The 12,985-nt window shown below is 40.4% G+C and overlaps 1 protein-coding gene across 7 annotated transcripts in view; it reads left to right on the forward strand.

Annotated features, from left to right (window-relative positions):
• eci2 (enoyl-CoA delta isomerase 2) overlaps positions 1-12,985 on the forward strand; it is a 174,423-nt gene that overhangs the window by 147,369 nt on the left and 14,069 nt on the right. For all 7 annotated transcript variants that reach the window (XM_087978506.1, XM_087978507.1, XM_043719487.2 and 4 more), the window contains 3 exons: positions 9,501-9,603; positions 9,896-10,016; positions 10,176-10,265. In XM_087978506.1, the coding sequence (XP_087834632.1) occupies positions 9,501-9,603; positions 9,896-10,016; positions 10,176-10,265 (314 nt within the window). The remainder of the gene's footprint in view (positions 1-9,500; positions 9,604-9,895; positions 10,017-10,175; positions 10,266-12,985) is intronic.

Genomic DNA, 12,985 nt, shown 5'->3' on the forward strand with positions numbered 1-12,985 from the left:
TGTCAAACTCCTGAGAGTGGCCAACAAGCTTTCTTGGACTATTCATGTGAATGCGCTGGTTACAAAGGCCCAACAACATTTCCTCTTCCTCAGGCAGCTGAGGAAATTTGGCATGATGGTGAATACCCTTGCCAACTTTTATAGGTGCGCCATCGAGAACATTCTGTCTGGATGTATCACTACCTGGTATGGCAACTGTACCATTCAAGATCGGAGATGGTTACAGAGAGTGATGAACTCGGCCCAGAAAATTACAAGGGTCAACCTCCCATCTCTAGAATCCATCTACCAGACCTGCTGTCAAGGAAAGGTCACCAGCATTCTCAAAGATCCACCCCACTCTGGCAATGTTTTTCTATAACCTCTACCATCAGGGAGAAGGTACAGAAACTTGAACACACGCACCAGCTGGTTTCGCAACAGTTTCTACCCTACTGTTATTAGAATACTGAATGGACTCTCAGACGCTTAACATTTGCCTGTACCTGTGTTTTTGTTTTTGCCACTGTTTACCTATTATTTACTTATCTATGCTATTTATCTATGTGATCTGCCTGTATTGCTTGCAAGACAAAGCTTTTCACTGTGCGCCTCTGTACACGTGCCAATAAATTCAATTCAATTTAATTAATTTAAATATTTAGCATCAAGCAAAGCTATGTCAGGACGGCACTGTGGCTCAGTGGTAGGCACTGCTGCCTCACAGCGCCAGGGAGCCAGGTTCGGTTCCAGCCTCAGGTGACTGTGTGGAGTTTGCACATTCTCGCTGTCTCTGCGTGGGTTTCCTCTGGGTGCTCTGATTTCCTCCCACATTCTAAAGATGTGCTGGTTAGGTGAATTGGCCATGCTCAATTGCCCATAGTGTTCAGGGATGTTTAAGTTAGGTGCATTAGTCAAGGGTAAATATAGGATAGTCGGGTAGGGAAATGAGTTTGGGTGGGTTACTCTTCAGAGGGTCAGTGTGGACTTGTTGGGCCAAAAGGCCTGTTTCTGCACTGTTGGGATTCTATGATGCAATGATTTAATAGGACCTTAGCTCATTCTAAGATACAGTTGATAATGCTTATGTTATCCCCTTATAGAATACACATTGCGCCATGCTTGGACTCTTGATTTGATTGTAAACATGAATGAGGGCATTCTGCTGATAGACCACAGCACCATCAATTTTGGACTGTGATATATGTATTTAGTCTCACCTGCTTAGTATTAGTATTATTTTGCACGATGAGATTGTTCTCAGCATGCAAAAGGTAACGTTTCTATCAATGTTGTGATGGGCAGTTACATCTACAATCGGTATGTTATATGGGTGAGGTCATGCAGTTTATTGTCATGTATTTGTCCCTTACCACTTGAAATTGTATCCTTCAGGTCCTGACCACCTTGATCAATGTTGGATTCTACTTATCCACTCTTGATGTTGAACACTAAAGTCGCACAATCAAAATACATTATATACTCATGGTACCATCAGTTCTTCCTTTCAAGTAAACTGAGTGATCATTTGGTGGGGTTAGAGTGTGGTGCGAATGATGATGATCTGTATGGCTGTCCCTTCTCAACTTTGCTGAACATTAGACTAAAGAGAGTTCCTCGAGCCGAGTCAATGTTGTCTTAGGAACCACCTTTATATCAATCTGCCACCCAAGTCCCTGTACAATAATATGTAGCTAGGAATGGTGCTGGAGTCTATATTGTTGAGAGTTGTGGTTCTTAGTGTGTCTGTTGAACTGTTATTTAAGTGTGTTGAGCAGCTTGATTATCAGTTCTTAAATATTAGCAAGGTGCTGTTTATAGAGTTGAGTTGACTTAATTCTTTTCTGATGCAATGCCTGGTTGTCAATAGGTCCTTTTTTCAGCTTTGCAGCTATTGTTTACAGCTCCATGGGTTTCTAGGTCAACAAGGTATTAAAATTATGCACCTATTTCTGGAACAGTGTCACATGTAGATTAGATCAGAGGAGTTGCTGGTTCACTCTATGAAATACGTTGGTGAACATTTCTGTTTTTCAGTTATCCAAAGGCTTTTCATAGTTATTTTTTGGCTGCTATTCAGAAGTTAACAAATTAATCAAATTCAGTTTCACCATTCATATCTCTGTGTAATGATAAATTTTCCATTCAATCCATTTTGCCCATTCTCACATAAAAACAGAAAAGGCTGGTGAAACTCAACAAGTCCAACAGCATCTGTGGGAAGAAAGCAGAGTTAATGTTTCATGTCTGGTAACACTTCTTCAGATGCTGTCAGACCTGCTGGGTTTCACCAGCCATTTCTGTTTTTGTTTCAGATCTCCAGCATCCATTTTAATGCCTCTACTGGCTCTTCCTGCAACTACCCAATTAGTCTTGCTCTTTCCACATAGACCTGTAAATTGTTTTCGTTTGCCCTGTACACTACTACAACTATCCATATTCTACCATATTCTAATGTTACACTTTTTATTTTAGGCATTTTATACAACTAAATGTAATATTGTTTAAAATATACAACTTCTTACCATAATACCTGAATGAGGATTAATCCAGATTTCAATAAACCACATCACAAACCACACAAAAATGTCTTTATGATTGAGAAGTTTGCCAGAAGTCCATTTCACTTATTCAGTGAATGGTTTGGATAACTACTGGCATTTTGTGGAGTCAGAGCTGAAAAATGTGTTGGTGGAAAAGCTCAGCAGGTCAGGCAGCATCCAGGGAGCAGGAGAATCTACTTTTCGGGCATAAGCCCTTCTTCAGGAATTCCTGAAGAAGGGCTTATGCCCGAAACATCGATTCTTCTGCTCCTTGGATGCTGCCTGACCTGCTGCGCTTTTCCAGCAACACATTTTTCAGCTCTGATCTCCAGCATCTGTAATCCTCACTTTCTCCATTTTGTGGAGTCACAAGAGAAAGTTAAATGAGGTGTGCAAGGAGTCAAAGAAGCTTTTGAAAGCAATTGGAGGAATCTAGAAGGCCACAAACAGCGGGTCACAAACAGTTGTCTGAGGCGGGAATTGAACCCAGGTTCCTGGCGCTGTGAGGCAGCAATGCTAACCACTGAGCCACCATGCCGCCCTGCTATAATGTTCTATGATTGGAATAATTATTCTCCAACAATTGCAACTTCTTCCTTGATAGTAAGTATGACTCCAGCCAGTAGGGAAGTTTCCCAAATTTCTATTGACTCCAGTTTTGAAAGGGCTTCTAGATGCTGTATTCATTAAACTTTGCCTTGATATTAAGGGCAGAATCCGTCGTCTCCCTCTGGACTTCAGCTCTTTTGTCCATGTTTGGACCAAGGCTGTAAAGAGGTCAGGAGCTGAGTGGCCTCAAACCTCAAAATGGGGATCAGTGAGTAGGTTATTCCTTTGCAAGTGCTGCTTGGCAGAACCATTAATGACCCCTTCCACCACTTGGCTGATGATCAAAGATAAGCTGACAGAGCAGTAATTGGTTGAGTTGGGGTTGTTCCTTCATTTTGAATATAGGATACACCTGGGCAATTCTCCATGTTGTCGGTTAGATGTCAGTGTTGCAGCTGTACTTTAACAACTTGGTTAGGGGCACAGCAAGTTCTGGAGCACATATCTTCAGTACTATTGTGCAATATTGTCAGGGCTCATAGCCTTCCCAATATCCAATGCCTTCAGCTGTTTCTTGATACCACATGGAGTGAATCAAACTTTTTGAAAACTGGCATTTATGATGTTGGGGATCTCAGCAGGACGCCAAGATGGATCGACTCAGCACTTCTGGCTGAAGGTGGATTCAAATACTTCAGCTCTGTCTTTACTACTGATGTGCTGGACTACCCCCAATCCCCTACAACCAGTGGGCAAAAATCTTGTGGAGCCCCTTTTATTCAAGTAACTTGCAGAAAATGCTGACAGGGCTGAAGAGGGAAGGCAGATGAACTCAGGGCATGGTTAGGAACATGTGACTGAGAAATCATAGCAAATGCAGAGGCATGGCTCAGGGATGGACAGAACTAGCAGCTTAATGTTCCAGGATACAAAGTCTATATAAATGGGGGGCAAGAAAGGAGGGAGAGAGGTGTTTTTGATAGGGAATAGCATTACAGCTGTACTTAGGAAGGATATTCCTGGGAATACATTCAGGGAAGTTATTTGGGTGGAACCGAGAAATAGAAAAGAGATGATCACCGTATTGGGAATATATTATAGACCACCCAATAGTCAGCAGGAAATTGAGAAACAAACTTATAAGGAGATCTCAGTTATCTTTGAGGAGAAAGTGAGGTCTGCAGATGCTGGAGATCAGAGCTGAAAATGTGTTGCTGGAAAAGCGCAGCAGGTCAGGGAACAGGAGAATCGACGTTTCGGGCATAAGCCCTTCTCAGTTATCTGTAAGACTAATAGGGTGGTTATGATAGGGGATTTTAACTTTCCAAGCATAGACTGGTACTGCTAAAGTGTTAAAGGTTTCGATGGAGAGGAGTTTAAGTGTGTACAAGTCAGTTTTCTGATTCAGTATGTGGATGTATCTAAAAGAGAAGGTGCAAAACTTCATCTGCTCTTGGGAAATAAGGCAGGGCAGATGACAGAGGTGTCAGTGGGGAGCACTTTGGAGCCGACGACCGTAATTCTATTAGTTTTAAAATAGTGATGGAAAAGGATAGACCAGATCGAAAAGTTCAAGTTCTAAATTGGAGAAAAAACAATTTTGACAGTATTAGGCAAACACTTTCAAAGGTTGATTGGGAGCAGGTATTCACAAGTAAAGGGATGGCTGGAAAATTGGAAGCCTTCAAAAATGAGAGAACGAGAGTCCAGAGACAGTATATTCCTGGTAGGGTGAAAGGGAAAGCTGGTAGGTGTAGGGAATGCTGGATGACTAGAGAAATTGAGGGTTTGGTTAAGAAAAAGAAGGGAGCACATGTCAGGTATAGACAGGATAGATCGAGTGAGTTCTTAGAAGAGTATAAAGGCTGTAGGAGTATACTTAAGAAGGAAATCAAGAAGGCAAAAAGGGGACATGAGATAGCTTTGGCAAATTGGGTTAAGGAGAATCCAAAGAGTTTTTACAAATACATTAAGGATAAAAGGGTACCTAGAGAGAGATTGTGACCCCTCAAAGATCAGCAAGGCAGCCTTTGTCTGGAGCCGCAGGAGATGGGAGAGATACTAAACAAGTATTTTGCATCAGTGTTTACTGTGGAGAAGGACATGGAAGATATAGAGAGTGGGAAAATAGATGGTGACAACTTGAAAATGTCCATACTACAGAGGAGGAGATGTTGGACATCTTGAAACACACAATAGTCGATAAATCCTCATGACTTAATCAGGTGTACCCTAGAACTCTCTGGGAAGCTAAGGAAGTGATTGCTGGGCCCCTTGCTGAGATATTTGTATCATCGATAGTCACATGTGAAGTGCTGGAAGACTGGAGTTTGGCTAATGTGGTGCCGCTATTTAAGAAAGGTGGGAAGGAAAAGCCAGGGAATTATAGACCAGTGAGCCTGACATCGGTGGTGGGCAAGTTGTTGGAGGGAATCCTGAGGAACAAGATTTACATGCATTTGGAAAGGCAAGGACTGATTAGAGATAATCAATATGACTCTGTGCGTGGGAAATCATGTCTTATGAACTTGATCGAGTTTTTTGAAGAAGGAACAAAGATCAGGGCAGAGTGGTGGGCGTGATCTATATGGACTTCAGTAAGGCGTTCGACAAAGTTCCTCATGGTAGCCTGGTTAGCAAAGTTAGATCTCATGGAATACAGGGAGAACTAGCCATTTGGATACATAACAGGCATGAAGATCAAAGACAGAGGGTGGTGGTGGAGAGCTGCTTTTCAGACTGGAGGCCTATGACCAGTGGTATGCCACAGGGATCCATGCTGGATTCACTGCGTTTCGTCATTTATATAAATGATTTGGATGTGAACATAAAAGGTATAGTTAGTAAGTTTGAAGATAACACCAAATTGGAGGTGACATGGACAGCTAAGAAGATTACCTCAGAGTTTAATGGGATATTGTGGGCTGAAGAGTGGCAGATGGAGTTTAATTTAAATAAATGTGAGGTGCTACGTTTTGGAAAAGCAAGTCAGAGCAGGATTTATACACTTAATGGTAAGGTCCTGAGGAGTGTTGCTGAACAGAGAGACCTGGGAGTGCAGGTTCATAGTTCCTTGAAAGTGGAGTCGCAGGTAGACAGGATAGTGAAGAAGGTATTTCGTATACTTTCCTTTATTGGACAAAGCACAGAATATAGGAGTTGGGAGGTCATGTTGCAGCTGTACAGTACATTGGTTAGGCCACTTTTGGAATATTGCGTGCAATTCTGGTCTCCTTTCAACAAAGATGTTGTGAAACTTGAAAAAGTTCAACAAAGATTAACAAGGATCTTGCTAGGATTGGAGGGTTTGAGCGACAGGGAGAGGCTAAATAGGTTGCAGCTGTTTTCCCTAAAGTGTCAGAGGCTGAAGGGTGACCTGAAAGAAGTTTATAACATCATGAGGGGCATGGACAGGCTAAATAGACAAGGTCTTTTCCCTGAGATGGAAGAGTCCCAAACTAGAGGGCATATGTTTAGGGTGAAAGGAGTTATGACATGGCGGTGAACCTTTCTGCTAATTAAACCAAACACACAAAAAAGCTTAGCTCCCCTCGTAATCTGTTAAAGTATGAGTGACAGAGAACTACCTAAATTCCACTATTTAAAGAAAAAGTAACAACTTTATTCTTTAACTCTAAAATGAACATTAAACAACAACTATTTACAACTCTAATCCTCCTTTTTCTTAAAGGTTTGTTATCTACCTCCGACTCGAAAACAATATACTAATCCAATAAAGCCCCTATTAAATTTACAGCAACTCAATTTTCAAAACCAGATAGTGGCTCTGTGTCTGGTGTCGATCTTCCTCTGTTTGTAGATCTCCCTAGATTGTCTTTGGTCTATCTTTCTTATGAAAAAGGTATCTTTGATAGAAAGGTTTTTGGGCAGTCTGTCTGACAACGGAAGGCAGTGCTGTTTCTGGCTAACTGTCCAAAATGCCTGCTTTTTATACCTGAAACATCAGATCATCTCATTGGTTTGATGTTGTCAAAACAGTAAAATTCAAATTTGATTGGGTTTTAGCATTTTGGGGAAAAATTTAAACTGATTGGTTAAATTTGAACTGTTGTGAAAACAATGTTTTTATGTTACAGCCAAAATGTTACATCTTTCAATTTTCCAGCACACACTGTGAAATGACAGGTGCTTGCCAGCTTTCTCTCTCTCTTAAAGGTACAGTACATGCCTTCAACTTCATAACAGAGGGGAAACATTTACAAGGAACCTAAGGGGCAACTTTTTCACGCAGATAGTGGTGTGTGTATGGAATGAGCTGCCAGAGGAAGTGGTGGAGGCTGGTACAATTACAACATTTAAAAGGCATTTGGATGGTATATGAATGGGAAGGGTTTAGAGTGATATGGGCCAAGTGCTTTAAAATGGGATGAGATTAGGTTAGGATATCTGATTGACATGGACTAGTTGGACAGAAGGGTCTAATTCCGTGCTGTACTTCCCTATGACTCTAATTTGAGATACATTGGTAATATCTGACCTCAAAATAGCAAATAAAGGATAATTTTGTTTTAGTGCTTTTCTTTCTGTGCCTCTGCATATTTTTAAACATTATAAATTTATCATAATTCCTCAGAGAAACAATGTGATTGGCTGATATTAGTGAAAAACGTTAAATTACAATCACACACATCGGACAAGCGAAAAATGGGTAGGTTGCAGAATTCTAGGCTTTTTAAAAAATTCTTAGATCAAGTATGGAGAGTAAGGAGAACTCCCAGTTCCATGAAAATAGATGTACAAACATCTATTTTTGGTGTGGGTGGGGAATGCTGGTAGACTGCACTGTAAATTTGCTCTGGCAACCTATTTCAACTGAAGAGGATGCCAGGTACCAAAGTGGGCTGGGCAGAAAGTCTGCCTGGAGACTCCAGATTGCATTCAAAGTTTAAAAGTAAAGATCAAAATATAAAACATCTCGTCAGCTTTCACCCACACCTTCACGTTTCCCCACCCTGCCATCTATGCAACCTCAAGGCCTGTATCCACCCCCAATACTGTGAAATGGATTGTACCCCACTGTGATAATGGATCAATGTGACTAATTTATTCACACTAATCTATTAATAGAATTCTTAGGCTTATGCCAATCAATTGAGTAAGATAGAAAGCAATCATTCATATTTTAACTCTCTACACATTCTTCCAATGATTAAGCTGCCCTGTGTTTTAAATGTCTTAATAATTCTGACAGATTTCTTTGACAGCTTGACAGTTCCATTGAATTATGCACTTCTTATAATTAAGCATGACTACATATAACAATCCCAAAGGACAGCTGACCTCTTCCAAAGGATTGCCTCCACTTTGGATGGCAACTTTCCTTTCCCAAAGTTTTCCAAGGACCAGATCCAACAAGGTAACTTATTCTACAAAGTATAACCTGGTTGTCCAACAGAATCCACAAGAGTTTGACCTGGTATAATCTGCACACTTCAGGTTTCAGACTCCTACCTTACAAAAATCATGCGGGAGTGAAGGCAGCTGCTAAAGTAAATAGTCAGCTTCCTGCATAAACTGTGGACATGTGAATCCAGAGTTGATGCTATTCCCAACCCTGTGAAAATGGTAGCTGCCATATCGGGGGATTGGACTTAAAACTTGCAACCAATTCTGCCATTTTAGCCACATCAGAGAAGCTCACTGAATGCTGAAAATCTGGGCTCCAGCTAACAAATTCCCCATTTTTCGTACAAAGGTACCAATTGCTAATTATAGTACCAGAAACTAAACAAGCAAATTGCAAAAATAATTTTGCAAAGTTGCTTGATCAAGTTGTTGCTGACACTCAATTGAAGTTATATCCAATTATTTGAATTTATCACCAACTTGAAAATACCATCCAGAGCTCACGAAAAATTAAACAATTACAAATAAACAGTTTATCATATTTGGTATGTTAACTAGACACAACACATTCACTCTCTAGATACAGAAATATATTTATACATGGCATATGGGGTATTGCTGGCTAAGTCAGCATTTATTGCCCATCCCTAATTGCCCAGAGGGCAGTTAAGAGTCAATCACATTGCTGTGGGAATGTGGGCAACTCAACTACAAAACTTCCTTTAACCTGAAAATCACCAGTTGACCCTAACTCTTTGTTGAGAGTGAATTGCTGGAAAAGCACAGCGGGTCAGGCAGCATCCGAGGAGCAGGAAAATTGACATTTCGGGCCAGAGCCTTTCATCAGAAGACCTTCTGCAGACCTCACTGTCTCCTTACTCTTTGTTGCCTATCATTCAATAATCTTGTATCCACATGGCTACCGTTCCTTTTATTCCATGAGTTATAACTTTTTTTTTAATTTGCTATGTGTCACTGTATTGAATGCTATTTATCTAAAGAAGATAAGTATTCAAAAGCCTTCTAGATGAATTTGAGTTCTTACTATCTCTTTATCTGCAGGAAGTGGTGATTATTACTGTAGTGGGAATGACTTGAGCAACTTCACTGATATTGGGCCAGAAGGAGTAGAGCAGAAGTCCAAGAACTCTGGAGAACTACTGAAGTGAGCAATGGGTGACGATTAAAATCTTCTCATGAAAAGTGACACCTCTGTAATAATTATGTAGTTAACAGGGCTGCAATATTTCATATCTATTGCAGATTTCCACCAGACATATATTAAAATATCTTAGAATAATGTTTTAAAAATACAAGTTCTATTTTTCTTTAAAAAATACATTTGACAATAGTAATACTTATTGTTTTCATGAGACGTTTTAATTATTGCAATATTTGTGTACTTTTGAAATCCAAGCATGAACAAACTGATATGGTTTAAAATTTGCTTCCAACAGGAGATATGTAAGCCATTACATTGATTTTCCAAAGCCGCTGATTGGTGTAATTAATGGTCCTGCTGTTGGAGTTGCTGTCACTATTTTAGGCTTATTTGATGCAGTCTATGCCACTGATAAAGTGAGTCTTCTCGAATGATCTCATCTGATTGATTATTTTTATCTTTGTTAAAAGGAAATATGCTCTTTTCTGTAGAAAATTACTTTAGGTAACAAACAATTCTGGAATTATATGGCAATGTAACAAATCTGTGATGTTTTATTTTATGTTTCAATACAGGCCACATTCCATGCACCATTTAGTCAACTTGGTCAAAGTCCAGAAGGTTGCTCATCCTACACCTTCCCTAAGATAATGGGCACTAGCAAGGTACGGGTAGCAGATTTCTTTATTGAAATTTCTCAATGATCCACTTCGAACAATCATACTGACAGACCTTTCTATAATGTATTTAGTATAATAAGTACACATTCACTGATATGCAACTATATTTAAATTTCAAACAAGTAAACTCTAGGAATGCATAAATCTCCATTGCTGACCTTGTTAATTAAATTTCACATGAAACATTTGCTTAATTGTGTGAGATGGATACACGAAAAATGGTCAGCACTGTCATCACATCCAACCTTTCATGAACATTAAAAGGAGGAAACTGTACCCCAAGAATTATAGCAAATGAAAACTCACTGTTGATTCTCAGGATGCTGACAGAGTTTTGTTTATTGCATAAATGTATTTTCCCTCAGAAAATACATCGCTTGCAAGGCCACTTCAGACATTGTGTGAAGCTGCTTGAAAAGCAAAGTGGGAAGGTGGTAATAGGATTCCTTTCCTGAATGTAGTAGTCAATCTTTGGGCTCTTGCTGTATGTAGGAAAAGAATTCTGGGTAACTCAAGATGGCATACGGGAAAAAAAAATTGAGCCTGTAAGAGCTCTGTTTATTAGATATTTTAGGTGTTGGAGGTGATTTCCTCGAAATCCAGAAGCAGCAATTACTGTTTTATACGCTGTTGCATTGTTTGGAACTTTGAAGAAAAAAGTCAAAACAACGGCACTTTTAAAAGGAAGAAAGGTAGACAAAAGGCAATGAACACATGGTCAGCGAAGGAGAGAGAGAAAGAAACCTATACTGCTAACTGACACAGCAGTTAATCTGCATAGTTACTGCCTTTGCTATTTGAGTTCATGTATCCCTGGACATCAGAGTGAATCTAGGAAAAATTAACAAACAGCGAAATTCACAGCTGACCTTGGAAGAACCTGAATGGGAGAGCTCACAGCACAGGAACAGATAAGTGTATAGTTTTTAACATGAAACCTTGCTGTAAGTCTGCAGTAGTGAAAAAAGTGGGTTCTTTATTGAGTATATGTTTTCTTGAAATTTGTCTCTTGATTAAATTTTTAAAATATAAACCGTGAGTACTAAGTTAGCCTGGGCATCGTCTTTTTGCCCTAAAGAGACAATGCTATTTTCTGGTTCTGTAGATTGTGAAGGAGCAAAGATGGCCTTCAGTAGAGTGATATGCTCTTCCTGTTGGATGTGGGAGTTTAAGGAGAGTTTCCATGTTACCGATGGTGATGTCTTCAGTAAGTGTGTTTGGTTGCGAATCCTATTTTATCACATGGATCAGTTGGAGTGACAGTGAGAGGCAATGAGGAATTTACAAGACCTTGGGGGTGTGATGGATGGCAATTATAGGAAGGGAGAAAAGCCACAGATACAGTCAGGTAAATGGGTTAACTCCAGGAAAGGTAAGATGGGTAGGCAGGTAATGCAGGAGTCTTCTGTGGCTATTCCCATTTCAATCAAGTATGAAATGTTTTGGGAAATGTAGGGGGTGATGGACTCTCAGAGGAATGTAGCGCGAACAGCCAAGTTTCTAGTATTGAGACAGGCTCTAATGCAATGAGAGATACGTTGGGTTTCAAGCGACCGATTGCGATAGAGAACTGTCAGCCAACAGCGAAAAATCAGAATGGTGTGTTGCCTCCCTGGTGCCAGGATCAAGGATATCTAAAGAAGGCGCAGAATGCTCTCGAAGGGGAGAGGGACCAGCAGGAGGTAATTGAACACATTGGAACTAACAATGAAGAGATTCTGAAGGGAGAATATTGAAAGTTAGGCAGGAATTTAAAAAGGAGGTCCTCGAGGATATTTGGATTACAAGCTCTTGAAGGTAGGAATAGGAGGATAAAGCAGATGAAAGCTTGGCTGAGGAGCTGGTGTAGGGGAGAATGGTTTACATTTTTTTTGGATCATTGGAATCTCTTCAGGGGTAGAAGTGACCTGTACCAGGAGGATGGATTGCACCTGAATTGAAAGGGGACGAATATACTGGCAGGGAGATTTGCTAGAGCTGATGAGGAGGATTTAAATTAATAAGGTGAAGGGGTAGAACCCAGGGAAATAGTGAGGAAAGAGATCAATCTGAGACTGGTACAGTTGAGAACAGAAGCAAGTCAAACAGTCAGGGCAGGCAGGGACATATAAGAGGCATAGTTAGTATGTTTACAGATGACACCAAAATTGGAGGTGTAGTGGAGAGCGAAGAAGATTACCTCAGATTTCAACAGGATCTTGATCAGATGGGCCAATGGGCTCAGAAGTGGCAGATGGAGTTTAATTCGGATAAATGTGAAGTGGTACATTTTGGAAAAGCAAATCAGAGCAGGACTTATACACTTAGTGGTGAGGTTCTAGGAAGTGTTGCTGAACAGAGAGACCTTGGAGTGCAGGTTCATAGCTCCTTGAAAGTGGAGTTTCAGGTAGATAGGATAGTGAAGAAGGTATTTGGTATGCTTTCCTTTATTGGTCAGAGCATTTAGTATAGGAGTTGGGATGTCATGTTGCGGCTGTACAGGATATTGGTTAGGCCACTTTAGAATATTGCTTCCAATTCTGGTCTCCTTCCTATCAAAAGGATGATGTGACACTTGAAATGGTTCAGAAAATATTTACAAGGACGTTGCCAGGATTGGAGGATTTGAGCTATAAGGAGAGGCTGAATCAGCTGGGGCTGTTTTCCCTGGAGTGTTGGAGACTATGGGGTGACCTTATAGAGGTTTAGAAAATCATGAGGGGCAT

The sequence above is a fragment of the Chiloscyllium plagiosum genome, unplaced genomic scaffold, assembly GCF_037043375.1.
Source record: "Chiloscyllium plagiosum isolate Xiang-an unplaced genomic scaffold, Cpla_swu_hap1 HiC_scaffold_34, whole genome shotgun sequence".
Lineage (NCBI taxonomy): Eukaryota > Metazoa > Chordata > Chondrichthyes > Orectolobiformes > Hemiscylliidae > Chiloscyllium > Chiloscyllium plagiosum.